The following is a 27931-nucleotide window of genomic DNA, read 5'->3' as shown; positions in this document are numbered from 1 at the left end:
ACTGGGTCCTAGGATCTTCATCTCCAGGAGGTGATAAAGACACAGACAGGGACAACAGAAGCCACCTATAGATTTATTAAACTTTATTTCCTCTGAGTCTCTGGGGAGTCAGCAAGGATGTAAGGCGAAGTGGCAGTAGCTGCAGGGGCCTGAGCAGAGCTGGTGCTGGGAGGGGCTGGCATGGACAGGAAGAGGAGGAGATTTAAATATCCAATGCTAAAAGCCAGTTAATGGGTCTCCTTCATCTGTCTTTGGATTTTGTGTAGCATCTCCTGCATCCGCCGCAGCTGGAATAGGCACATGCATCAAAATGGGGGCCTTTGGAGAGTCTAGTATTATATAGTATTGGGGAAAGTGCCCATGGTTCTAACCCCTTGAGCTAGGGCCTTGGAAGCCCTGAAGTGTGATGGAGAATCTGGGCAGAACTATCAATTGATAAATCCAGTACCCAGATATGCAGCCAGAGCCAGGCATCTTTCTGTTCCCAAACCAAGAGATACTAAGGTTTATGATCAAACATGGGACCTCTTAGACTGTCAACCCCTACTACCCCATACTGCTCTCACCTCTTCATCTTTCTCTCGGATAAGCTTCTCAGTTTCTGGATCTGTCCCTGGTGGGGCAGCAGGGATTGGGAAATCGGTACCACTCTCTCGAGTCAGTTTGCTGAGGGAAAGGGGAAAGGAGGATTGGTAAGGCTACTAGGACCCCAGCACCCACTTGCATCAAGCCCAGGGCCTGTAGAAGAATAAGGGAAGGGCTTGGTCTCACCCAAGACTGTGCTTGGGATGCCCCCTGCCAGCTTTGTCCTGGCTTGTGGTCATACTTGCGATTCCTTTCCTTCACCACCAGGCGAGTCATGCTCTGGATGCACTGTGCCCGGTAGTTCTCATAATGTGTCTCCCGTGTCACATCCTTCAGGTCCTGCATGTGGGTACGCACCAGCATTGTCCTCAGCTTCACAAAGTCGCAGTGCCCGGGGTTTTCCACTGCACAGCAAGGCTAGGGGTCAGCCAGAGGCATGGGTGGGGGAGAGCCACTGAGGGCAAGGAAATACCCTAGTAACAAGCTAGTGCTTTACCTTCCACAATGCCCCAGGGGTAGAGTCGACCCCGAACTCGCCGCCCTCTGGCTTCTACAACAGTGTTGCTGCCAATTACCGCAAATGGAATGCTTTCCTGGAAGAAGTTAGGGGTGCCTGTCAGCACCCCTCATTCTCACCTGTTCCTTTCTACCTATATTTTCATCTCTGCTTTATTTTAGGAATCCAGGGCCCTCTCCCACCCAAAAGCCTGCCATTGTATAGAATCCTACTCTCCTCTTCTTCCTAGAAGAAACATGATGGGAAGGGGACCCCTGGGGTGGCCCCACCTTTAGGGCTTGGTCCTGTAATTTGAAGTCCTCATCCTCATCAGAGTCACAGTCTGGGAACTGATAGATCTTGATTCCAAAGTGCTCAATCTCTTCCCGGATCTGGTAAATACATGAGGGACCCACAGTTCTGGGGACCCCATCCTTTCTAGAAGCCCACCTAATCCCCTCCCACCACCAGCTTCCCTCACTTTGCGTTTCTTGTGGTCCACTTCAAGAGGTGTTAGTGTGTCCGCCTTAGCCAGGATAGGCACGATGTTGACCCGCTGATGCAGGGCCTTCATGAATTCAACATCCAATGGCCGGAGCCTGGGGAACAGGAATCTGTGATCACCTGCTAGTGGCAGCCCTGCCCCTGGTGCTCTTGGCCTGTTCCCTTGGCAGCACCCGGTGGTGCCAGAGGCCTCAGGCTTGGACCATACCCGTGGCCGAAGGGTGAGATGAAGTACAGGCAGCAGTGCACTCTGTTGTCTTGGATGTTCTTTCGGTTCAGGCCACTCTCATCTCGGAAATACTGCTCAAACTGCTGGTCAATGTATTCTGCCACAGGCTTCCAGCTAGGGCAGGGAAAGCAGAGAAACCATGAGAGTGGGGGCTGCCTAGTGAGCTCTGGGACTGAAGAAAGTAGCCCATGCCCTGAGCAGTGTTTTCAAGGCATTGTGATTCCCTGGCTTGCTTTACTATATCTTCAGGACATACCTGGGTAGGATGGGGATATATTTCACATGTCCTCATAGAAAATTAGACTGAACATGCAGGGAGTTCAATAAATACCAGTTTGATGAAAGGGCCTAGGTGACCAAACAAAGTAATAAGAATAGCAAGGTGGCTGCAGGGGAACACCCGTTGGAAGCCAGGGAAGTCCCACGTCAGGTTCACAGTCGACCCTCAGAGACTTTGCTCATGTGGTTCCACGCTCTCCTCCACCTCTCCAAACCCAACCCATCCTTTAAGTCCCCATCCAAGAACCATCTCTTCCATGAAAGCTCCTTTGGGTATACCAACGCACACTGCTCTCTCCTCTTCACCACACAGGGAAATAAATAAATATATTTTTTCCAAGAACTTCTATTTCCAGGTCCTTTGCTCTCCTATTATCTAGTTTAATTCTCAGTGCCCTGACAGTTGGTTATTATGCATTATGTCATCATCGTTTTATTTTTTTCTGAGACAGAGTTACACTCTCACCTGGGCTAGAAAGCAGTGGCATCATCATAGCTCACTACAACCTCACACTCCTGGGCTCAAGCAATCCTCCAGCCTCAGCCTCCCAAAGTGCTAGGATTACTGTACCTGGCCATAATTTTATGTTTTGTAGAGATGGGGTCTTGCTATGTTACCCAGGCGGAATCACTCTCATTTTATTCATGAAAAAACTAAATCCAGAGCAGCTAAGAAACTTGCTCCAGATCATTTGGCTAGTAAATTCTCTACCCACCCAATTCCCTGGCTTTCTGACTCCTAGCTCAGTATTTGCCACTACACATTGCCTGACTCATTTACTAATTTGTTATCTGACTGATACACATGTTAGAGAATTGCTCCCACCTCCCTGCCACTCCCTGCTGCCACTACACTGTAAGCCTCTCAGGGAAGGGATCATTCATACTTGTTCTGCATCCTCTAAAATATCTAGCATAGTCTGGACACCTAATATGTGCTCAATAAATTCTGGCTGATTGACTAAATGAGTACATATAGAGGTGCAAAGTAAACTGTCATGTTCCAAGCAAATGAAATTATTATTGTTATGGAAAATAAAAGAAGATAAGTAAATTGACTGAAGGAGAGATTGGCACTTGCCACAGTAGGAACAGAGTACTTGTTGGAATGAGAATTTCAGAGCAAGCCCAGTTTGCTGACACATACTCTTAGAGCAGGAAAGGTAACAATGATATGGAGCCCACCCTCAATCCATCAGGAATATTGATGGAGACCATGTACTAGCATAGGACTGTGACAAAGACGTAAGAAATGACCCTCCCTTCAAGGCTTAGACAATGAAGTTGAAAATGAACGAGTTTGCTGAGCCAAAAGTCACATGTGGTCATGATAAAGCATGTGATGGGGAGTCAGGGCACAGAAAGGTCTGTGAGGTCATTACCCAGGGTCAGCTTCACGGGTGTATGACTTGTACAATCACACAGGGATCCGAGCTCAGAAGGGCTCACTCTTCATTTGATGCTCTGCTGCTGCCACCTTGAAATTCTTAATAATTTTGACCAAGGGGCCCCAAATTTTTATTTTGCACTGGGCCCCACAAATTATGTTGCTGATCTTGCAATTAGCATTGTTAAAATTCATGAGTGTAATGTAAATAGCCCATTATACTTTTCAATGCACATGCATCGTTCTGGGTGATGTTCAGATCAATTGAGTCAGGGAGAAAGGGCTGCCATTTTTCAATTAAAGAAACAGGACTGCAGTCATTTGCTCAAGATCACACAGGTACTAAATACCAATCAAGACTTGAATTCTCTAGGTCTCTTAGCACCATTCACCTAACTTCTTCATCAAAGGCACCTCCTTTTCTCCTATTTATCTCATCCATTCTCCTCCTCATCTATTTACTTAGTACTGACTTAGTACTACTTCCTGGAAAAAAAAAAAGCCAGAATGATGGGGGATGTAGCAAAGCCATCTTTTCTTTTGGCCAGTGGACTGGAGGGTACTTGGGGCTTAAACAAAGTTCCACCATTTCCCCCTCTGCCTCTTCTTTTTCACCTTCATTCCTCCCTCCACAGACCCCATTCCTTCAACAAGATTTGTTTGTGGCATCTAAAATGTTGCTGGTGAAAGGAAAGGAAAGATGGAGGGCGATTTTTATTGAGCACCTGTCAGGCCCTGTACTACATGTGTTCACATATATTTGCTTTTTTTTTTTTGAGACAGAGTCTCCCTTTGTTGCCCAGGCTAGAGTGAGTGCCGTGGCGTCAGCCTAGCTCACAGCAACCTCAAACTTCTGGGCTCAGGCAATCCTCCTGCCTCAGCCTCCCGAGTAGCTGGGACTACAGGTATGTGCCACCATGCCCAGCTAATTTTTTCTATATATATTAGTTGGCCAATTAATTTCTTTCTATTTATAGTAGAGACAGGGTCTTGCTCTTGCTCAGGCTGGTTTCGAACTCCTGACCTTGAGCAATCTGCCCGCCTCGGCCTCCCAGAGTGCTAGGATTACATGCGTGAGCCACGCGCCCAGCCTATATTTGCTTTTTTGAAGTCCTCCCTCCCTCCCTTCCTTCCTTCCTTCCTTCTCTCTCTGTCTCTTTCTTTTTTGTTTTGGTTTGGTTTGGTTTGGTTTTTGAGGAAGAGTCTCACTCTGTTGCCCCAGCTAGAGTGTAGTGGTATCTTCATAGCTCACTGCAACCTCACACTCCTGGGCTCAAGTGATCCTCCTGCCTCAGCCTCCCGAGTAGCTGGGACTACAGGCAGGCACCACCATGCCCGGCTAATTTTTTCTGCTTTTGAATAGAGATGGGGTCTCACTCTTGTTCAGCTTGAACTCCTGAGCTCAAGTGATCCTCCTGCCTCCCAGAGTGCTAGGATTTGGAGTGAGCTACCATGCCTGGCCTTTTTTCTTATCTTATGTCCCCCATTAAAGAATTATGGGTCAGAATCGGAAGGAATGTTAGAAATCATCTATCCTAATCCTTTCCCTCTCACTTTGCAGAGGAGAAGATGGCTGTCCAGTAAGGGGCGTAGCATGCTCAAGATCACAAACCTCTCGTCCTGACAAGTTTGTGTGTGTCTGCCTATGCGTGCACCTGTGTGTGGGTATGGAGCAGGTGTGTGGGTTGAGGCAGCTGGGGTCGTGCTTGGTCAGACATACCAGTCTGTGTTGTTGACTGCATCCCCAAAACCTGGTGTATCCACAATGGTGAGCCGCAGCCTCACACCCTTCTCTTCTATGTCCACTGCATGCTTAGTGATCTCCACGGTCTGCATGATCCGCTCTGGAGAAGAGGGAAACTGAGGCCAGGGCAAGGGCAGGGACCTGCCCAGTCAGGACAAACCACCAACCCCAACCAGCTTTGCTGCCCAGACTGCCTCATCCACACTGCCCCCCTCTCCACTCCCAGGCTGCCTGGGGGCCTGTTCTCTGGGAACCAGCAAGGAGCACATTTCCCAACACAGGAAATGCCGGTGGCTGTTGGCTCTGGCCCCAGCCTCTTTTCTGCTCTTGGCTTTTTTCTTGGATTCCTGGAATCCTTGGGGGTCAGAAACTCATTCAGAGAGCAAGATTCTGGTCCCTGCCTTGCTTCAGCACCCAAATCTTTAGGGAGCTGTCTGGTAGACTGCCAGACCAGATAGGCCTATGGAGAGATGCTGTCAGTTTCTCTAGGAAGCCATGGTTTGCTACACGCTAAGGGGGATCCTCCAGACTCCGGAGTAAGTTTAATTTCCCAAGACAGGTCTGCTTGCCTGTCTTCATGCTCCTCTCCTTTGCTTACCTTCAGCACTCAGGAGTTTCCGGTCCCGGTACAGGTCGGTGAGGAAGAGGCTATTGACAAGAGTGGATTTGCCCAGGCCAGACTCTCCTGGCAGAGAGAAGACAGAGGCAGCAGATCAGAAGGTAAGATGTAGGTAAGAGGCAACTCTACTGATGAAGGTACAGGGGAACTGCTTTCTTATCTAACTGGGACTAGACTAACCAAACCATGCATTTTATTTTATTTTATTTTATTTATTTTGAGACAGAGTCTCACTCTGTTGCCCAGGCTAGAGTGCCATGGCATCAGCCTAGCCCAGAGCAACCTCAAACTCCTGGGCTCAGCCACCCAAGTACCTGGGACGACAGGCATGCGCTACCATGCCTGGCTAATTTTTTTCTATATATTTTTAGTTGGGCAATTAATTTCTTTTTTGTTTTTTTTGTTTTTTTTTTTTTTTTGAGACAGAGTCTCACTTGTTGCCCAGGCTAGAGTGAGTGCCATGGCATCAGCCTAGCTCACAGCAACCTCAAACTCCTGGGCTCAAGCGATCCTCCTGCCTCAGCCTCCCGAGTAGCTGGGACTACAGGCATGCGCCACCATGCCCAGCTAATTTTTTTCTATATATATTAGTTGGCCAATTAATTTCTTTCTATTTATAGTAGAGACGAGGTCTCGCTCTTGCTCAGGCTGGTTTCGAACTCCTGACCTTGAGCAATCCGCCCGTCTCGGCCTCCCAGAGAGCTAGGATTACAGGCGTGAGCCACCACGCCCGGCCTGGGCAATTAATTTCTTTGTATTTTTAGTAGAGACGGGGTCTCACTCTTGCTCAGGCTGGTTTTGAACACCTGAGCTTGAGCCATCTGCCTGCCCTGACCTCCCAGAATGCTAAGATTACAGGCGTGAGCCACCACGCCCAGCCCAAACCATGCATTTTAGAGCTGAAAGGAAACAGAGAGATCAGCTTGTCTAGCCTTCTCATTTGAATGAGGCCAAGAGAGAGCAAGGGATTGCCCAAGGTCTCACAGAAAGAGGCAAATCCTAGAAAATTGTTGGTCAAGTGTTCTTTGCACCACTTCACACCCCCCCACACACACATTTGGCCACCAACAGCTCCTAGCTATTTTGCAAAAAGGCACAGCCACTTGCTGCTTGCTCCTTTCCTACACACACCATCCCCACCTGAAACACGCCCTGCCCTGCCCTGCCCTGCCCAGCCCTGCCCCTTTTCTACCTGCCACCATGAGGGTAAAGTCAAAGCCTTTCTTCACCGACTTTCGGTGGACTTGGTTGGGTAGGGTCGCAAAGCCCACATACTCCTTGTCATCCTAGTGAAAAGGAAGGCAAAATGCATCAGAGTGAGAGGCAGGAAGGGCCCTGGCACCTAGTACAAGTCTTCTCTCTTTCTCTCTGCCTTGTAGGTTTTTGCCTCAGCCTTAAAAGAGCTGTGCCAGACTCCACTGGGTTCCCACCTGAGGCCGCCCTCTGTACCTCCTTGCCCCTGATGGAACTGTCAGTTTCCAGTGCTTTAGGGGCAGACATCACAAAGCTGGGGCTGGCAGACATCACAAAGCTGTGTCTCTCTCAAGACAGAGAGAAGCCCCAGATACACACACACACACACACACACACACACACACACACACACACACACACACAGAGGCTCTCTGCTCCCTCCCTGGGTCTTCCTCACCAGCCCACTAAAAGGCAAAGGCAGGGCTGGAGGCTCTACCTCAGAGGAATCATAGGGATCGAGCTTGCCCCATGGGCTGCGGGGCCGAGCCGAGGGGCTGAGAGGGGCTGGGGCACAGAAGTACTGCTGGCTGTCAGAGGACGGGGGCCACGAGGGGGGTCTGAACTCCAGTTCATCATCACAGAGGTCCGGGGTCTGGGGCCTTGGCGCCGGGATTTGGGGCTTGGACACCCAGGGCTTAGCCTCCCGTGTGTGGCAGCTCTCGCTTCCTGGGAAATCCTTCACGAACTTGCTCAGTTCTCCATCATCCGTGGTGTCCTCCAGGAAATGCTTGATCTGGAGGATTGGGGGGGGGGGTGGAGTAGGTGGCAGAAAGGGAAGAATGAGGAAGAAGGTGGAAGACAGGAGAAGGCAAGAGGGAAAGGAGGAAAGCACTTGTGGTTAGAAGAGAAAGAAACTGCAGCCAAGCCAGAGGAAGTACTCACCATCCCTCCCTCACCTGCTCACAAGCAGGCCTCGAGCCAAGATGCCAGGAAGGGTCCCAGGGTCTAGGAGGAGCCCTGGGCAGTCTCCTAAGTGCTGGCGACTGCTCTTGGGAACTGAGGAGCAACAGTTCTGGTGCTCCCTATCAGCAGGGTGTTAGTGAGGCTGCCCCTCCCGAGGTCTGGCCAAGCCAAGGGACAGGGACTGCCCCAAAGGCCAGGAAGTCAGACTGACTAAGAAGCAGAGGCTTTAGACCAGAGAGGAGAGTGTGGCTCAGGACTCAAGGGAGAGTGCAGGGAGTCAGGATGGGGCAGGGGCATGAGGGAAGTAGGTAGGGTAGAAGGCAGCTGCTGGCCCCAGGTGAGTCAGGAGCTGGCAGTGGGTTCTGTGCTTCCTATCACTGCTGGCCAATGCACTTTGGGATTGAGGTGCAGCTCCTACTGTGCGTGCTCCCTCCCCAGGGTTCACGGCCCAGAGTTGAGTATAGCTAACCCTACACCTTACACCAGACCTTGAGCCCCAAGAGAGAAGAGTAAACCTGCCAGTGGATGCTGAGTGTGGGACCTTGGAGGGACCAGGTAAGGGAGGGTGGACACTGGCTATGGAAGAGCTGGGGGGTGGCTGGCTGGGGGATGGCTGGGCCTCCAGAGCTGCTGACAGCCCCAACTATGAGGGACATGTAAGGGGAAGTACCCTTTTATTGCCCTCTCACCCACTCTGCCTAGAGCCAGCAGTGCAGGAGAGGGCCTGCCCCAAAATGTGAACCACAGCTTTTGCAGAAGCCTGTTCCACCTTATCCCCAGCTTGGAAGAGGAGCTGTTCTCCCCTATTCTCACCCTCAGATCTAGACCCTAAAATTTCCCCTCTCCTTTGGGGGTCAGCCTCCTTTGTGGGGTGCCTGGCAGTGCTGGGCTCAGCCCTGCCTCACAGTACCCACATGCCACCCCCAGACAATGGACAAGGGCTGGCTGCGGAGGCTGACTCACCCTCTGGGGGTTGGCCAAGCCGGCAGGGGCTACCCTGGACCACTGCGGAGTCCCAGCCAGGGTGAGGGAGATAAGATAGCCACAGTCTTCCTGCATAACTCCATCTTACAAAGGGAAGAATTGAGGGAGATGGATATGCACACTGCCGGGTTTATGCCAGAGGGAAGGGATTGAGATAGGGAGGCTAGATGGAAAAGTCCCCTAGGGGCTGCTTCAGGCTGTCACCCCTCAAGTCTTCACACTTGCTTATAGCCATAGTCTCCAGGGTTCACCTGGACAGAGGTGAGGAAAAAAGGCCCTTTAGCCTGAAACTGGAACTAGCCTGTGGGGGCTTAGTGACCGGAAGAAGCTGCCCTGAGGCAAGCCTGACCTAACAGGCTTTCTCACCCACATTTGTAAGGTCCTTGGGGTGACTATACATCACAGTTTATGCTTGTTGTCCTAGCATAATGATGAATTGTGTCCCCTTTCACTCTCAAAAGTGTCCCAGTTTGGACAATTAATTGTATGGCAACAGAGAAGGGATGGGGCTAGGGGGCTGCGGGTCTTGTCTGGCAGCTAATGAGGCTGGGGAACGCCAGGAAATCCTGCCTCTCTGCACAACCTCCCAGTGACCCAGCAGTTGGTCTGGGGTTTGGGCCAAGAGTGGGAGAGGACCCTCCACCGGGATCCCCAGGGGCACTGAGTGGAGGGGCAGCAGGGAATGGAGGGGGGAAGGCACTGGTGCCATCCCTAGGCCCATAATCTTCCAGCAGAGCTGCCAGGAACCCAGCACCTTCCTCTCTTCTGCCAGCCCTGACTGCTCCTCAGCATGAAGGGGTGTCAGGGGGTTTAGATAAGCAGTCAGGATTCCAGGGTCCTCGCCTCCTGTCTGTCCATCCCACACCGCCAGCTCTGCCAGTGACCAAATCATTTTTCTGACTTTGAGCACCAATCTCAGCCAAGGCAGGGGGAAGACAGGTCGGGTCCACCCATCTCCCAGAGCAGCACCTTACCCCAGCTTCAGCCCTGTCCTCAGGCACAGAATTCTCTTGCCATTCCAGTGAACGGTCCATGCCCCACACTTCAGACTCCCTGTCGGCAAGCTCTAGGTCTAATTTTATCTTCCAGGCAAAGTTCCTCACACACAGAAACAGCCTTGTCCCGATGCTCCTGTAGTCTATCAGGCTTCCTGGCTTGTTCCTTTCCTTTTCTATTTGACCCCCCTCTGTCTCTGGCAGGGGCCAAAAAAGCCTGTGGAATGTCCTTCCCCACCCCTCCTCCTCCCCATCCCTTGGCTCCCACCCTCCAAGGACAGCTCAGCTGCAGCAGGATCACTCTGGTTCCTCTGCAGCCCCCTCCTTCTCTGATTGGCTGTCCCATTACGCCTGCAGCCTACCCTGGTGGGCACAGCACCAACTTCCCACGTCTGTCTGCAGCACAGGTTCTCGATCCACTTGACCTCTTCTGTTAACCCCCAAGGACACTGTGGCCTGCTTGAGGACTATCAGCTGTTCTGAAGGTGACCTGGCCCATCAGTACATGGGGGCAGCCACCCAGGAGACCCATTCCCAAAGGATTCCAATCCCCCAATCTCTCTCTTTCACCTTAACTTTAAGCAGTGCTGAATGAAGTAGGATGAGATGTCCTATAATCCTCTGGGTACAGGTTCTCATGGGAATGGTCCCACCTTTCTTCCCCAGTGTCCCTTTGTCTTCTCCCAGCAGGAAGCCCATAGGTCTTCAGAAATCTGCTCCTAGATTTCCCTGCAGGGAACCCGGCCAACCAGGGGGCTTTGCTCCAGGGCCTCCTCCTACCCTAGGATACCTGACCTCTGCTCAGGGGGACCTGTATCAATTCTGTCACCCCATGGCTTCCATAGAGTCAAGGAGGAGCTGCTAACACTTGGTGTCTGAGGGCGATGGGTTCAAGCCAATGGAAGGCTGGCATCCCAGAAGCTTCATTTAGGTGGGAAACAAATTAAGGGGCCTGGCTGGGAGTGCTCAGATGGAGCACTTGACTAGGAGTCAGAGGCCAATGTTTCTGATTGGGCCAGAAACACCTTTGTGAGTCTGGGTAGTGTCTAATTTCAGGGCCTTAGTGCCAATTGTGAATGGCCCTTCCTTGCTTCCCAGGGAGGCCAGGGAGAGAAAGCACTCCCCAATGTCAGATACCTTAAGCTGCTTTGAACCTGAGGAGAAAAGGCAAGTCATAGGATGGTCATTAGTGTTGGCCTGTCATTCTTTTCACATGCAAATTTAACTCCCAGGGGCTCCTGCATTGGGGAAGCCTCCCCACTGCTTCCCAAAGCAGCTGGGACACTGACATCCTTTGACAAGGAGACCTGCACAGAGAAGTCTGGCCTGACATGAACCAGTCAGCCTAAGGACTTGGCTGGCTTGAGGGCAGGGGCCCTTGGTGGTGGTGGGGTGTCTTTTATTAGAGAAGAACAGGGTGGCCTCAGCTAAGCTGAAAGCACCAAGACCTCAGCTGAACTGAACTGAGTGTGTGGCAGAAAAAGCCCCTCTGGCCCCTGCTGGACTTGGCACTGGGGACAATCAGAGCTTCCCCAAGCTTCCATCCCTAGAACAATCAGTCTCTCCATCCCCCATGTGGGGAGAAGGAAGGGGGCAGGGAAAAGGACAGGCACCACTTGGCCTCTCCCAAGAACCCCCCTTTGGGGAAAGTCACAGGGTCACCCGGACTTCCTGGCCAAGACTTGGGCCTCCGCCTGGACACAGCTTGAGAGACAAGAGCCCGAAAGGTTGGCTTTTCCAGACCTGAAAGCTTCTGATTCCACGGGGCCCAGGGAGTTCCCTTCTGGAGGCTGCCCACAGCCAACATCCTGCCCCACAGGCTGGTCACGGATCGCCTCCTGCTGTAAACAGCCTGTGCCTCCCCATGCAGAGGGCAAAGGCTGTGAGGCTTCCAGACTGAGAGGAGGGGATGGTGTGTGGCCTGGAGGTCCTGACACCCACACACTGTGTTTGTGGCAGGCTCTGACAACAATGGCAGAAGAGCTGGCATCCTCACAGCCAAGCATCAAAACTTCCTACCTGAGGGGGGAGACTGGGGTTACTCTTTTTGCTACAGGCAGGTGGAAGTGATGGGCCTCCCTACCCCCACGCACTGCAGAGCACCTGGTTTGGGGGAGGGGAAGGGAGTAGAGGCAGCAGGAGGGAGCTTCCCCATGGTTCCTGTCCCAGAGGCAGAGGGATATAACTGATCCCACAGGGGATCCCATACCACGGGGCAGGATGATGACTGGGCTTCCCTCTCTCAGGGGTCCCTTTGGAAAAGGCCCAGGGACTGCCCCTTGCCAGGCTGTGGAAAGGAGGGACTGAGCATCTCACCAGCCCTCTTGGGGAAGCAGGCAGTGCTTGTGGGTCTCCTCTGTTTTCCAAAAGAAGTTGGTACTGACCCCTGCGCCCAGGGTAGGTGGGTTAGGAGGGGTTACCCAGGTAACAGCTGACCCAGGCAAGGACAGGGTCCCTGCTCAGCTCATCGCTGACGCGCCCTCCCCAGCCAATATGCGCATCTCAGCCGGCGGGCACCTCCCTCATCACGGACCCACCCCTTCGTCCAAGACCGCGGGGCAGCACCCTAGGGGTCGGGGATCACTCTGTCGCTGCTCCGAGGGAAAAACTTGGGAGCGGCGACGCAGCGCCACCCGGCAGCAGCGCCTGCCTGTGCCAAGGGCCGGCGACAGCGCCTCCCGCCCCGCACAGCCAGGGCTGCGGAGCCGCGGGTCCCCGTTGCGCCGCCCGGGAGCGGCGGGCCCTGCGCGCCCCGGCCCTGGCCCGCGCCCGCCCGCCTTACCATGGCTGCAGCCCGAGCCGGGCCGGCTCCGCCTGGACAGCGCCCGAGCGACCCGCGGCCAGAGCTGCGCGGCGACCTCACAGCACCGCTGGCCCCCGCCCGCCTCCCTGAGTGCGGACCGCTGGGGGCGGGGCCCGGCGGCGGGGGCGGAGCGAGGCGGCCCCGGGGCGGGGCTGCACCTCCGCTGCGCGGGTGCAGGCACGAGCTGGGCCCGGGGCCCTCCTGGGGGCCGGCCTTGCAGCTCAGGACCTCCAGAGGCGCAGCGTACCTGGCGAGAGTCGCTCAGGACAGGGTGAGGGTCTCGGCTCCTCGTCCCTGGGCACCTGGCTCTTCCTTACTCAGCTTCAGGAGCACCGCGGGGGCTTGAGCCAGTCCCCAAAGGAAAAGGGACAGCCCACCTGCCATCCCCAGAAGGAGATACCTTTAGAAGGGAAGGGGAGTTGCTTCACAAGTTGAAGAGAAACCGTTAGTTACTCTAGAGATTCAGCAAGGTTTTCAGAAAGTGAAGTCACTGATGTCCAAGTTACTGCCCATACCCTCCACACCTCCTAAAGGGAAATGTCATACATTCTTCACCTCCACTCAAGCTGAAAAGACAGGTTAGCCACAAGTTCCCTTCGTGCAGGACCCCAGATTAAAGATTAAAGAGGATTTGCTGCATAAATTATCCAGGGATCATCTGGTGGAAGGGTGGAAGGGAGAGGCTGAGTGGTTTTAATAGGTTGGTGGAGACTTGACTGGGGCTGAGGAAAGTGGGGAGGGCCTTGGGAGAGGCCAGCTCAGGCATGACCCAGACCCACTCTTCCCCCAAGCAGGTGGGTGCTATGGGGACAGATGCTCCCAGCAGCTTTTAGAGGCATTAGAGGCTCAGAAGGGTCAGAGCAGCAGCTAGGGGAAGGCAGATGCTTGGTAGGTGGGGAGTTTAGATGCTTGGGGAGTGAGAAGCTGGTGGGGGATTTCCTGAGCTAAGCAGTCTGAGCTGATCAGGCTCCTGTGGAAGTTTCCAGAAACATGCCCCTACCCGACCCCAAGACCCCTCCCCCAAGGGCAGGCTGACTGGCCTCTGCCTGAATACACTCTGGACAAAATGAGACCCACAGTCACGGCCCTCTCTATGGGTAGAAGCACTTGCCCTATTTCAGTCTGATCTGTGAACCAGTGGTCATGGTTGAGACAAGGCAGAACTCAGCCAAGGGAGGAGAGAGGGCCTGGCACAGCAGGGGAAATCAGATTCAGAAAAAAACAGGGCTGCCATTGGAGATGTTATTGGCTATTTGGCACTGGTGGACTGGAGGACAGAGGAGTGTTGTTGCTTCAAGACATCAGGAGCATTCGTGAGCCAGCACATTGAGGAGAAACCTTCCTAGCTGGGTGACCTTAGGCAATTCACTCCACCTCTCAGCGCCTCAGTTTCCACACCTGAAAATGAGGGAATTAAACTAGATTTTTAAAAAAAATTTTTAGAGACAGGGTCTCGCTCTGTCACTCAGGCTGGAGTACAGTGGTGCAATCATAGCTCACTGCAGCCTCGAACTCCTGGGCTCAAGTGATCCCCCTGCCTCAGACTCCCTAGTAGCTGGGACTAGAGGTGCATGCCACCACACGCTGCTATTTTTTTTTTTTCTTTTAGAGACAGGGTCTCACTATGTTGGTCAGGCTGGTCTCAAACTCCTGGCCTCAAGTGATCCTCCCGCCTTAGCCTCCCAAAGTACTGGGATTACAGGCATAAGCCACCTCACCTGCCATAAACTAGATTGTTTCTAAGCTTACTTGCAGCTCTGGCATTCTAAAAGTAGATGAAGTGGGGGAGGGAGGGTATACTGTATGCTGATGTAGGCCTTGGATGAAGATAAGAGAGCAAGGCAACAGCAGGAGATGCTAAAGAAAAGTTGGCCATGCAGAGATTCGGGAGAAGGCCCAGGATCTGAGAGAAGAGGAAGCAGTATAGGATGGGGACAGCAGCTTGCCTCTGCTAAGAGACCTCTAAAGGTATAGAGAGGCCCATGGAAAAGGCCTGGGGCAGATCAGAAGAGCTAAAGCTGTACTCAGGAAAACAAAGACATAAAGAGAGAAACCAATGACTGTTGGAAGCCTGCAGAAGCAACAGCTGCTGCTGCCATCAGGCCCAAATGTCAAGCTTGGGATACACAAAGCCCCACTGTTCAAAGCCCCAGGCCACTAGTACTCATGCATGCACTCATAAGAACACCCCTTGGGCACTTCCAGTCGGCAGGCAGTGTGGCCTGGGGCGGGAGAAAGCCTACTTCAAGGAAGACAGGCCCTGTCACAAAGCCTTGTTTTCCTCTATCATAACATCCCTCCTCCCCCCAGCCTCAGCTGTGTTCCAAGTGTGGACACAGACACAGCTCAAAGGGCAGTTCAGCTAGCTCATCCTCAGCTGTGGCTGGAATCCCAGCTCTTCTCTGGCACCTGCTGCCCGGACTCCAGAGAGGCATGTTGATGCCAGCTCGCCTTGAGGGAAGTGAGGCCCCAAGGGAGGCCTGGGACCATGGAACTCAACTCCAAATCAAGAATCTTGGATTCTTGATGGCCACAGCCACTTTCTCATCACTGTACCACAGGCCCAACATGAGGCATGCTGGGTGAAATCAAAGCTGAAGGCAGACTTTGAGCCATGCTACCTGCACAAGCCCTGCATGCGAACCCTGTAACGTTCAGAGGCTCTGAGAGAACTTGACCTGGGCTTAAGTCCCACGCCAACTTTGGTGATTATCTCACTGCCCAAAAGTCCCTTGCCCTTCTTGGGCCTCAGTTTCCCCCACTGAAAGAGAAGCCTGGATGCCCCAACTCCAGCTCTCACATTCTGTGTTGATGGCAGTAGGGTCTGACACCTGGTCAGAAGCAGGGCCAAGATACAGCAGCCCTTGCATGAATCCCTGACTTCTGAGTGCTCTTCCCCATCTCCAGGCAGCAGGTGACCTGGCCAACTCTGCCTCAGCACTACTCAGCTCTTGGAGCTATAGCTCTCCCTTGAAATTCAACATCCCACCAGGCATTGATGTCCTCGACCAGAGTACAATTCCCCAGGCACTGCTAGCATGGGGTATCCGAGGCCCGTGTCTATGGAGTGGACACTTGGCTGGGAAACTCAGCAGCAACCACAGCTCCAGCCTGCTGGCCCAGGATCCTTTGCTTAAGCCAGGCCAGCATGGTCTATCTTGGCTCCATGTCTTTCCTGCCTACCCATGGGTGAAGGTTGTGCAGCACAGGAGCTAAGCAAGGAGGCTGTGCTTGGGCCAAACCAGGGCCCAGGTTCAAAGCCAAGAATAAGGAGTGATTACCACAGGAAATCATGATTTCAGATCTACATGACTAGCAAAGGTCATTTTTGCCTCTCAGTAGCTAAGTTTCCCTAAGAAGTACAAGAACAAACTGTACCTCCCTTCCCCAGAGGTAGTCACTAATGATACAGTCAGAGAGCCCTGGTGAGGCCAAAGGGCTACCACTGGATCGCGTCTTTCAAGGAAACCTCAGCCAGCAAAGTCTGTGCTAGACAAAGGCAAGAAACCAAAATACTTAAGCCCCACTTCTCCCCCAACTGCTGCCACATGTCCCACGATCCTGGGGCAGGCATGAGATGTGGGTGGCAAGGCTGGGGAACTCTGTGTTTCCTGGCACCTGCTGAGTGGCTACAGAGAGCGGCAATTCCGGAGCTGGCAGAGTGCTAGAGGCCAGCCACTCTGATAGGGCAGACAGTCCTCCCAATGCCCATCCTGAACAGGCAGGACCACAGGAGCTCAGAGTTGGAAGGAACTTACATACCTCCCCCTAATGTGACTAACCCCCGGATGTCTGACTCCCGTTAAGACACCCCTCCCACTGCCTCCCCAGCTTCTGCTTTGCTGACTCATTTTATTGGACTTTGGTTTATCCTTTGAATGTCCACACCCTTTCAAGTGACCCATCTATATACTTTTCTCTACCAAATTAACCACAAGCCCCTCAAGAGCAGGGAGTATGTCTTCTCTTTTAACCTCTGGTCATTTCAGTTCAGCAAACATGTGATGTCTGCCTGGGTGTCCAGGCCTCTGCCCCCAGGAGATGGCTGATCAATATGGATTGACTAAAAGGATTCATTGATTAGTTTTCCACTCTGATTTTAGAGCACAGACAAGCCTTGAGGCCCTGGGTTTCACTGACCCATCACTTGCCCTTCATTCTGCTGCTAACGAGCTCACACCTACCTCCCAGCCTCATGTTCACATGCAAAAACATAGATGTTACTCCCACCAAAACCTTTCCCATCACAATTCTTGATATCTGAAGGCGCTACTGAAATATAAAGAAGTTATTTTCCAGGAAGATGTGACTACAGAAGGAGGATTTCTATACCACATAGTTGAATCCCTAGGGCAGGATCCTCCTTAAAGTGCTCCCAGCTTTGATGAGCAAGCTCTGAGCCTCAGTTTCTTCATCTGTGAAATAGGGAGAAAAAAGTCCACCTCCTAGGTTGCTGTGAAGCTTCACCAGCACACTTAACACGATCACTAAATGAATGATAGCCATTATCTCTGCTAATGGGAAAATTACCAACATCAAACCAGCAACTGTCAACTGTGACTATGTCACATGCCTTTCCTCCAAAGGATTATGAGTGTGCATGTGTAATGGGTGTAGATGGATGGGAGGAGAAAGAATACCAGAGTAATGCCTGAGACTAAAGTGACATTGGAATGACCATGCTGCCACCACCTGCTAGATACCACACCATCTCTAGAAAGCAGGTCTTGGCCTCAGACCTACTGATCCAATTCCCAGAAACAGACACTGTGGAGACCCCTGGAGCTAGATGACTTTGCCTGCAGTGGCTGTGCCAAGGAAGTGACACCATCAGTGTTAGGGCCTGAGCTTCTCTCAGGAACTGCCTCATATTCTCTCCCCCTCCTCCAGGCTTCACTCAGCCCCCAAGGTACAGCTGTCTCTTGCTGCTCCCTGCACAGCAGCTGAGCCAAAGGCAGCTGAGCGGAGGAGAGTAAAGGGACATGGCCATTTCTGCCACTCCAGACAGCCTTCCTCTGGCTGAGCAATTGTCAGGGTGGCTTCTGGGTCACAGATTTGCTTCCTCACCCAAGTATGTACCCTGATCTCTGAGGCAAAACTCCCTAATCTACTCAGGCCCACTGTTGCTCCTCTTACCCAAAAAACTCAGGATTTCAAACACTACCAAACTATTCTGACTATCCAAGATGTGATGTGATGTTGGATATGGGTTCTAGTCACCAAGTAGCTTCTGAAATCACACCCAAAAGTCCAAAATGGATGTGGAAGATTCTTCCCTATGTAGCATCACTCTGGGAAGAACAAAAAACTAAAGGACTCTGGTCTCATTTCTGACATCAAGCCCAAGAGGAAGGCCCCCATTTTATAGGCAAAGGAAGTAACCTGCCCAGGTCTCACAGTGAAGCTGGGACATCATCCCCCAACCCTGTACTTCCAAGTGCTCTCACTGAGGCCAAATGCCCTACAGCTTGTCCTTGGTCACCAACTATCCCAGTTTGCCCAGGACTGAGGGGCGTCTTGAGATGTGGGACTTCTAGTACTAAAACCAGTAAAATCTCAGGCAAACCCTGATGAGTTGGTCAACCTAGCCTGTCCTCAAATTAATGAGTCTTGGCCAGAGGTTGCCAGCCTTCCATGATGCTCTGGAATTGTCTGTCCATGGTAGCTGGAAATAAACAAGGTGCCATCTGACAGGATAAGATGCCTGCTTCCTAAGAAGCTGTGTAGTGAGGGTCAAGCTGCTATAAAAAGCCTCCTGCGGCATCCTGCTCCATTTTCAACAGCTCTGCTCCATTCTTTCAACAATTCCCTTTCCTCTCAACTACAAGCCAATATGTAATGCAAGAGAAAATGAGGGGAGCTGGAAAGACAGTTCCTAGGGTTCCTTTGAGACAACCTATATCCTAGGATTCTGCTAACATCCTCACAAATGCAGAAACTCCCTGAGTTCCTTGGAGGCTTTGGATTGTTCTCTACAGAGGAAGTCCACCTGAGCAAAACTTCCCTGTGTTCAGGAGCAAACGGGAGGTTGATCATCCTGCCTCTTGAGGGACAAATGACATGTCACCCCAAAGACACTGAGGTCTGCCATAGGTATCACTGAGATGGCCTCCTCTGGTTCCTGACCTGTCTTCCAGGCTTGGTTTCTTGCATAATTGATAGATATAGCAGAGAGTCCTCTGACAGCCTGAGAAGTCATGTTTAAGCATGAGTGGGTCAGGTGCCTTAAGGACACAGGAACTTGGGGCAAGGGCACCCCTGTCTATCAGAAGCATTGCAGCCCCTCCTGTCAAGAACTGCTTTATTTCCAGGAACTCCCCAGGGCTGTGTGAGAAGGCAGCCCCCGCTGACCACATAGGGCACCCTCAGGACCTTCCTGTGAGCTTCTGCTAGTTCTGATACCAAAAAAAGCCCATCAGGAATGTTTCCCTCAATCCAGCACACCCTCCTCTGGGGAGGCTCCAGCCCCTAATGTCCCAACCCAAGCATCTGTCCACCCCACTCCTTAGAAAGAGGGCCTTGACGGGCCCTTTGGGGGGTCTGACACACAGACAGAGAGAGGCTGAATCAGGCACCAACAACCCCAGCTGTTTATCCAGAGAGGCTCGTGAAGCTCAGTGACAAACATGCTGCCTCTCACGAGCCAGGTGCCGTGGCTGGCCACCAGAGAATTCCCACAGGGAATGAAATCTGGAATACTCTATGGTTAACCATCCCCAGATCAGAGGACCCACAGGGGCCTTGGACACCAGCACCTCAGAGCCTCTATCTTGAGACTGCCTGAGGACTGTGCAGCCTAGGAGGCAGGCCGGGGAAAGCCTAGCTCTCTCGTGCTTTGCAGGGGGAGTACTGGTCCATCTCCATGCCACCCTATTGCCCCAGAGCCAGAGAAGACCAGCAGCCTAGCTGCCTGGGAGCCTTCTCTTCCCAGCTTCTGAGGACCGGCTCTGTTGCTGAACAGGGCTGGAGAGCTGTAATTATCGAGACAGGATAAGAGCTATTTTGGGAAGTAGCCGCCCTGCTGCCAAGGCTTTTGACTTCCTAAACTAAAACAAGATGCATGGAAAAAGAGGGTGAGGGTGGGGGAGAAAAGGGAGGAGCCTGCTCAGCCAAAACCATCAAACCTTGAACTAAGGGAAATAAAAATCCATGCCCAAAGGTACAGATTTGTATGTATGGATGAGCAAGAGACTAGATGTAAAGATACCTCCCCATTGACTTTGGGAAGGAGGGCAAAACCTGACCCTCTGCCCACTTCCCGCAGACTCCTTCCTTCCTAAGACCCTCCAAGAGCATTATTGAGTCTGTTACATCTATTTTGACATTTGAACACAAACTATTTCATATTGTTGTTTAAATGTTTCCTGTCCATGTCTTATCTTTCCAACCAGATGGTTTCTCAAGGACAAAGAATGCATGCTGTAAAGCTTCAATGCTGCCCCAGTAGTGCCTAGTAGAGTGCTATGGGCATCTGAATAAAAATTGTCTATGGAAGGGAGGGAGGGAGGGAGGAAGAGAGGAAGGAAGGGAGGGATGGAAGGATTTACTGTCTTAAATAAAGATAATCTCTAAAAGTAGCTGTTCCCACCCACAGCTGAGCTCAGGGCATGGGGCTGGATAAGAACTCATGGCAGAGGGGGTGGCAGCAGCATTTCTGGACACCTCCCCTTCAGCTGTTCTGTTATCTGAGCTCAGGCTGCCTCCTGATCATTTGTTTTCCATTTGAAGTCAACTGTCCATCCTGAGCTAGCCCATGGATGGGACCCATTAGAGGTCATTGCTAGGTTTTGGGTTTTTTGCTAGAGAACATTGCTAGAGAACAATGGCAAGAAGTAGCAGAAAAATGGAAGTAGCTTTGACCATCTTACCAAACATGGGCCAAGAAAAGCCAAAGTACTTATGGGAACAATGTATTATGAAATAAGGACACTATTTGCTAAATTCAGGACACAAGACAGCCCAGAGCAGAGTTTACTTTGAGTTTTTCCAAGTTAAGGACCCAAATAGTGTGTAACCCAAAAAAGCAACCCTTTGCTGGAATGCCCCAGGCTGGAGAGGGGAGAGCCAGGTGGGGACTGATTCAATCCATTAGCTGCCCCAACTTTCCACAGAGCACTTGGCAGGATTCGTCATCTGCCAAAAGGTTTCTATTCTTTCTCTTGAAGGCTGCAACTAGCTCGTACAGCACTTTTGTGGCAATCTCCCTCAGGGGAGCTGCGGCCCCACAGGTGCATAGCTTGGCAAGTGCAGCACAGCCTAGATTACAACCCCCACTTGCCGGCTCCACCAGGTGCCCTTGTGCAGTGAACAACCTGCCCAACCATAGGGAGCAGCTCTGTCTGTCTCCACACCCCCTTTCATCAGAGACCAGAAGAGGGACTTGGATGGGGTGGGGGAGGGGGCACAGGAAGACTGGAAGTAACCGCCTAGGGGCATTCTTACCTCCTCATCTGTCATAACAGAGAAGTAGAGGCCAGGCATTCCTCGGGGGACAGCCAATGAATTCAGAGAGTACCAACAGGAAAGGAAAAAGAGAATTTTACTAAAGATGCCCAGTGGACTTGGGGATAACCTGGCCCAAATCCCTTCCTAGTGCAAGTGGCCCAAATAATAATAGCTAGTATATACTGAGTGCTCACTACTGCAAAGCACCATGCTAAGTGCTTTACATGTAATATCTTGTAATAGTCCTCACAATAATCCTTAAAGGAAGCCATTGTTCCCATTAACAGATGGGGAAACTGAGGCTTGGAAAGGGAAAATAACTTACCAAAACCAAGGTCACAGTCAGAAAATAGTGGACCCAAGGCTCAAACCGAGTAAGATAATTCCAAAGTCCATACTTTACTACACCCCTACTTTAAAGAGCTTTGCTGCCCTTCTCTGCTCCTTGCTGTCCATCGCTTGGCAGGCTCATGCTCGTTGGGACTGGATTGCATTCCCAGGGCTCTCTCCTTCCCAGGAACTGCTTTATGCAGAGCCCTGGCCTGTCATGCTCACAGGGCTGGGGCATATTTGGGGCCACAATACTCACAGCAAGAAGTCCCTGCTGCCAAGAATTACTCTCTAAGGGCTGGTCTCTGCCCTCCCCTGCCACCAGAGAGGCCAACAGTACAAAGGAGTGGAGGGTCATGAGGCCCTGGGGACACTTCTCTTAAGGATCCTTGAGCTACAAGACCCTCCAACAGCCTCAAGGGGCAGGCCTTAGACATCTCTGGAGATCCTGCCTGGGCAGTAGCCAAATTAAGTACCTCCCAGGTTGTAGGGTGGGGGCTGGAGGAAGGTTCTGAGGAACCAGAGAGACACATGAGAAGAGTCCCCAACCTGAATTAATGTGGACTCAGCCCTGAGCAAGACTGTGAAGCAGGTAGTTTGCTTTGGTGGCTTTTTTTTTTTAATCACATGATAGGTAAGACCAGCCAAGTTGAAAGGTCATGGGGCTTAAATTATTCTTCATTCCACAAGTGATTTCCCATTAAAAGGAGACTCTTAAAAACGAAAAAGGTTCCAAGCCTCAGAGGAATGATTCTAATGGTGGAATTTAAGGCAAGATGAGAAGTTCCTCTGTTCCTTCAGGTCAAAACCCTAGCATGTATCTCCTAAAGGACCTAGCTCTACAGATACATAGATGCCACCCTCTCACCTGTCTTCCCACCCCCCCAAACCTCCACTATGGGCCCACAGGAGAGAAAAGCACAGACCTTTTAGCCACCAGATGACACGATTGTACATTTCCTCAGAGACATCTGAAAGTAACACAGAGATGGTTGCTTTACTTCTCTCTGTGGGATGCACACCCTCAGCCCCTACTACTTGCATCTCCCTTTCCAGCTCAACATTTCTCCACCCAGAGGTACCCTCAGCCCTCAATCTTCTCCAAGAAGTCCTGCAGTCTATGACTAAATATCACATTCCCACTCTTCCTCTCCCTTTTTTACACCCACTCTGTATCCCTGGGGATGCCTTTCTCCTCCTGGAAGTTCAAGTCCCAGCTCATCTACACCCACCTTCTCTACTTTGTTGCCAGAATATTTACCTTAGGTCCTTATTCTTTTTAACAGCCCTTACCAGCCCTCACCCCAGATCAGTTCTTCATCTCCACTCTCAGGAAGCAGTTTCCGACCCTGTAAACCACTCTCTACTACCTTCCATTGAAAAGTTAAGTAGCGTTGCCTAGAAAAGTCAATGCCTGACATTGGGCTGATGCATTGTCATCCATGTCATTAGCTTGGCACTCAGAGAAGCTGGCAGGGAGCAATGGGCTCAAGGACAGGACTAGCTTTGGCACTGGCAGGAGGGCAGTCCTGAGGCCCAGAATGAAGAGGGGGCCTTTCCTGCCCACCCCAACACCCCATCTCACTAAATCAGGGCTGCACCTAGGCAGTCTGCTTCTTCACATACCCAGGAAGAAAGCACTAAACCTTTGAATGGGTTGTTTGCAGGTGTGCTTGGCGGCCTGTAGCACTTCCCTCAGTGGTCCCCGACTTGGATAATCCTTTGGTGGTGGTGGTGGTGGTGGTGATGGTGATGGTGGTGGTGGGCTTGCCTTCTCTCTCTGGGACATCACATCCTCACAGAAAGAGCTCGAGTATGCTTTAAAATGGGACAATAAAGGGTCTACGGAAGAAGGGGACTTAGGCTCAAAATCAGGTGTTGTCGGCCGGCTTTGTGGCGTTTCAACTTCAAGATTCAGTAAGTCCCACCATGAGGAGTCAGGCTCATACCTAGGTAAGGACCTAGGTGGCAAGGGCCGAGGAGTTAGTTCCAGTTCTGCATGGATGGAGGGCTTTCGTGAGGGTCCTGAGGACATGTACATACTTTCTCTGGGTCTTTGGGTCTGCTGTTTATAGGCAGGCTCTGGAGTGCCCAACATGGAAGATCTGTGGGGGCTCCTAGACCCTGAGCGAGTTGTCCTACGGGAAGTTGACAGTACTGGCTGTTCCCCTGGGGAGATGGTGACCCTGCGGCCAAGTTCATTGTCTCCTCGGATTGGGGACCTCAAGTTGGACTCCATCTCTGATGATATTAAGACTTTTGCAGGGGGCTTGGTTTCGGCAGGGTAGGCATAATGCTTTCGGAGAGGTTCACGGTGGTCTGGCCGCACAGAAACTCGGTGTCCACTCTCCAAATCCCTAAGGGAAGAGAGTTTGAGGGATGATTCCAAGTTTGTATTCTTATACGAGGCCTTGGGGTCTGGAAGAACTGAGCGCTGAGGACCCATTTCTGGCTCTTCTACAGGTGTCCTTCTCTGAACTGTCCGATGTTGTTCATAGACACGGCTGCTGCCACGCTCTGGGCTCAAGGGACTCCATGAACGTCTGGCCTCACTAGTCAAAATCCTTCGGGTGGGCTCAGTTTGTACTGCTTCATCCTTTGGGTGAGCTGAAATCTTACGGGGAACTCTGACCCCTTGGGGGTTCTGGACCTTGGAAGGCGGGTCATCTTGTACGATTTGTGATTGTAAGTTATCCTTGTGGCCAAAAAAATTAAACCAACGAAGGGATTTGGTATCTGGGGTTGATGAGGCATAATGGCTGATTTCACGTGGTGACTTGGTCTCACCACCTCTTCGTGCTGCTTCCCCTCTGACTGGACTAACATTCTGATATATGCTTACAGAACGGGAAGTTGGTATCTGCTGGCTCTTTCGATGGGGAGAGGAATGGCGGGATCCTTCCGTTCTTGAACGCAACTCGGTTCCCCGAGGGATGGGTGTTGCAGAGACACTGGGCCCTGACTTGGGGGAGATAGATCGAGGATAGTCTGATGCTGAAGGGGGAGTGGTGAAATTTGTAGCTTCTGATCTTCGCTGGGTTGAAGGGCTCAGGGGGACTGCAGCACTTCGCTGGCTTGAGGTAAGAAGGTACCCATGTCCCCGATAAGGGGTTGTGACCGGTGAAACCTCAGCACCTCTCTGTGCTGAAACCCCTACCCTGGACCCAGTTTTACTTGTCTTGACCATCTGATAGACTGTGCCCTTCTGCGTAGACCCCATATTTTATCATCTGGCTTGTATTCAGGATCCTAATGAAGCCTGAATATTTACCCTCAGTTTTAAAAGCTGTTGTTCTTAGGCTCCCACAAAAGTGGCTGTTGTTCTAAAAGTGTCTCAAATGGCTGTTGTTCTAAGAGTGTCTCAAATAGTTCCCTTAGCTACCTCTCTGTCTGGTGATGTCATAAAGGAAGGAGCTGTACATCTTGATGTACAGCCATAGTTCTTCAGAAAATCCCAGGCAGTACAGAAAGGAAACTGGATTTGTCTTCAGAGTTGACATCACCAAGCCTTGGGCCAAGATCTTAACAAAACCGGAATTTCCTTATATATGGAGAAGGCTCCAGATCCTCCTCTCCCCAGACTCTAAGAATTCTCAGAGACTCATCCAGAGAAGGAATAAGCCAGAAGATCTTGTGACGGCAAGGCTACTGAAACCAATCATGGTGTGTTACCCCAGTTTTAATAAGGTACAAATCTGTCCCAATTTTGTTTGAAACTGCATTGTATAAAAGCCAAAGAACAGAGCTCCAGCCTTTTGCAGGTTTCATGGATGGTTTAGTTGACCTTGGGGTAAAAATCCAGGTTGCTCAAATCATAAACTCTCATGTTCTCCAGGAGAATGTAGTATTTTAGAAGGGATTTGGAGTTAGTCATTGGTTTCAGTCATAAACAACTTCTTGTGCACCTTGGACAAGTTACCTGACTTGCACCATTGCCTGGTAATGGGTGTCACACAATAAATCTTTTGTGTCCTTTCTCATGATCCTTTCCTGTCAGCTATCCAACCAGCTGCACTCTGGTTCTCCCTTGATTTGAAGAGTGACTTTCCAATTTGTATGACCATTTTGGATGAGAGGCTCTGTCATCTTTATTTCCTTTTCACATGCCCCCTTACTCTGTCTCTCTCTCTGATGTAGACCCTCCCATATCCAAACACATTATTGACTATGAAGGGTCTAGGTTATAGGATGTGCAGCTTAATTTTTCTATGCTCTACATTGACCATTCTTCTGTATTAAACAGTTTTTCTTCAAATGAGCTATAATAAATTGATTAGGTTTATGGCTATTTAGTTTTAATGACATTCTAGTCCTCCCTCCCATTGATTTGAGTTTATTTATTTATATTGAGATAGGATCTTGCTATATTGCCCAGGTGGTTGTGAACTCCTGGGCTCAAGTGATCCTCCTGACTCAATCTCCCAAATAGTTTGGACTACAGGTGTGTGCCACTGTGCCTAGCTGATTTGAGTTTTAAGTATTTCTAAACCCTTTCTATTCCCCAAAATGAAAACAGCTTTACAAAGAATTATAAACAGTTAAAATCACCTGAAAGGACCACTTTACTATTTCAATAACCATCTTTCCAGATATCTTCCTATGCATTTACCATATGCAGATATTTATAAATTTACATAAATGAGATCCTATTATAAACTGACTAGTATACCACTACTAGCATTATTGCATAATATGTTATGGGCATTTTCCTGTGTCAATAAATCTATATCTATGGTATAATTTCTAATTAATCCATTTATAGTTTGTTTGTTTGTTTTTGAGAAAGAGTCTTGCTCTGTTGCCCGTGCTAGAGTGCCGTGGTATCAGCCTAGCTCACAGCAACCTCAAACTCCTGGACTCAAGCAATCCTCCACCCTCAGCCTCCTAAGTAGCTGGGACTACAGGCACACACCACCATGCCCGACTAATTTTTTCTATATATTTTTAGTTGTCCAGCTAATTTCTTTCTATTTTTAGGAGAGATGGTGGGTGGGTGGGGGGGTCCTCACTCTTGCTCAGGCTGGTCTAGAACTCCTGACCTTGAGCCATCCTCCTGCCTCGGCCTCCCAGAGTGGTAGGATTATAGGTGTGAACCACCACGCCCAGCCAATCCATTTATAGTTGTTCCATAATTTTCTCAACCAGTCCTTTATTGCTGGACATCAGGTTATTTTTTTTTCTCACTATGTTGCCCAGGCTGGAGTGCAGCGGCTATTTACAGATGCGATCATTGCCCATTACAGCCTTAAACTTCTGGGCTCAACTGATCTTCCTGCCTCAGTGTCCTGATTAGCAGGGACTACAGGACTATAGGTATTAGGACTACAGGTGCTTGCCACTACACCCAGCTTATTTGGGTTGTTTCTAATTTTTTGATACTATAAACAACGTTGCAATAAACATCCTTTTATGAAAACACATCATTGTGTACAGTCCAATTTTCTCTCTAGGACAATAGTTCTAAATCCTGACTGCACATTAGAATCACCTGGAGAGCTTTTTAAAGCCCATGCTCCACCTCAGACAAAATAAATCAAATAATTTGAGGCTAAGGCCTGAGCATTAGTGGTTTTCAAACCTTCTCAGAAGACTCTAATGTGCAGCGAGGGTTCCAGAATGCTGCTTTAAGGATAAAGTCCTCTAAATCTGGATGGACCAGTAGCACGGGCACCACCTGGGAGCTTCTTAGAAATACAGGAGCTTGGGCCACTCCTCAGACCTATTCGGTCAGAATCTGTATTTTAACACGATCTCCAAGTGATTCATGTGTACAATGAAATTTCTGAATTACTGGTCTAAATGGAATTTCTGGGTCAAAAAATAGTCACATTTAAAATACATAATATCCCTCCCTCCAGAAAAGTGGTACCAATTTATACCCCCAACACAGTGAATGAAGATGTATGTTTACTCACATACTCACCAACCTTAGAAATTATATTTTTCCTCTTTGCGATCAGTTAGATGAAAAACAATATCCTGTTTTCATTAGCATTCCTTTGATTACTAGAGAAACGGAACATCTTTTAATATGCTAATTGGCCATCTGTATTGCTTCTTTTCTTTTTTTGAGACAGAGTCTCACTTTGTTGCCTAGGCTAGAGTGAGTGCCATGGCGTCAGCCTAGCTTACAGCAACCTCAAACTCCTGGGCTCAAGCAATCCTGCTGCCTCAGCCTCCCAAATAGCTGGGACTACAGGCATGCACCACCATGCCCGGCTGATTTTTTCTATATATATTAGTTGGCCAATTAATTTCTTTCTATTTTATAGTAGAGACGGGGGTCTCACTCTTGCTCAGGCTGGTTTCGAACCCTTGACCTCGAGCAATCCGCCCGCCTCGGCCTCCCAGTGTATTGCTTCTTTTGTGACTTG

The 27931-nt window shown here is 50.6% G+C and overlaps 1 protein-coding gene and 1 long non-coding RNA gene across 8 annotated transcripts in view; one reads left to right on the top strand and one right to left on the bottom strand.

Annotated features, from left to right (window-relative positions):
* Window positions 1-66: 66 nt before the first annotated feature.
* On the bottom strand, window positions 67-24759 carry SEPTIN4 (septin 4). Of its 6 annotated transcripts, XM_075994431.1 has the most exons (14): window positions 23184-24759; window positions 22484-22528; window positions 21225-21232; window positions 7534-7830; window positions 7036-7129; window positions 5823-5909; window positions 5201-5324; window positions 1794-1928; window positions 1563-1680; window positions 1372-1473; window positions 1082-1178; window positions 827-989; window positions 567-666; window positions 67-287 (listed from the first exon to the last, which is right to left on the bottom strand). In XM_075994431.1, exons 1-14 carry the CDS (start codon window positions 24742-24744, stop codon window positions 228-230), a joined length of 2991 nt encoding a protein of 996 aa, XP_075850546.1. In that variant the 5' UTR covers window positions 24745-24759; the 3' UTR covers window positions 67-227. The 6 variants fall into 6 exon arrangements, with proteins under 6 accessions (XP_075850546.1, XP_012621383.1, XP_075850542.1 ...); XM_012765929.3 differs by lacking the exons at window positions 21225-21232; window positions 22484-22528; window positions 23184-24759 and adding an exon at window positions 12762-12887; XM_075994427.1 differs by lacking the exons at window positions 1082-1178; window positions 21225-21232; window positions 22484-22528; window positions 23184-24759 and adding an exon at window positions 12762-12887 and having other exon boundaries at window positions 827-1002.
* LOC142861944 (uncharacterized) overlaps window positions 5859-27931 on the top strand; it is a 54879-nt gene continuing 32806 nt past the window's right edge. The window contains exon 1 of one of the 2 annotated variants that reach the window (XR_012913063.1): window positions 5859-5944. This is a non-coding gene — a long non-coding RNA (uncharacterized LOC142861944). Of the gene's footprint in view, window positions 5945-24959; window positions 25245-27931 lie in introns of those variants that run through there. The other variant, XR_012913064.1, reaches the window with a different exon arrangement.

Source organism: Microcebus murinus, chromosome 18 (assembly GCF_040939455.1).
Source record: "Microcebus murinus isolate Inina chromosome 18, M.murinus_Inina_mat1.0, whole genome shotgun sequence".
Taxonomy (NCBI): Eukaryota; Metazoa; Chordata; class Mammalia; order Primates; family Cheirogaleidae; genus Microcebus; species Microcebus murinus.
Note: the sequence above shows the minus strand (reverse complement) of the source record. Positions and strands in the feature narration are given on the sequence as shown.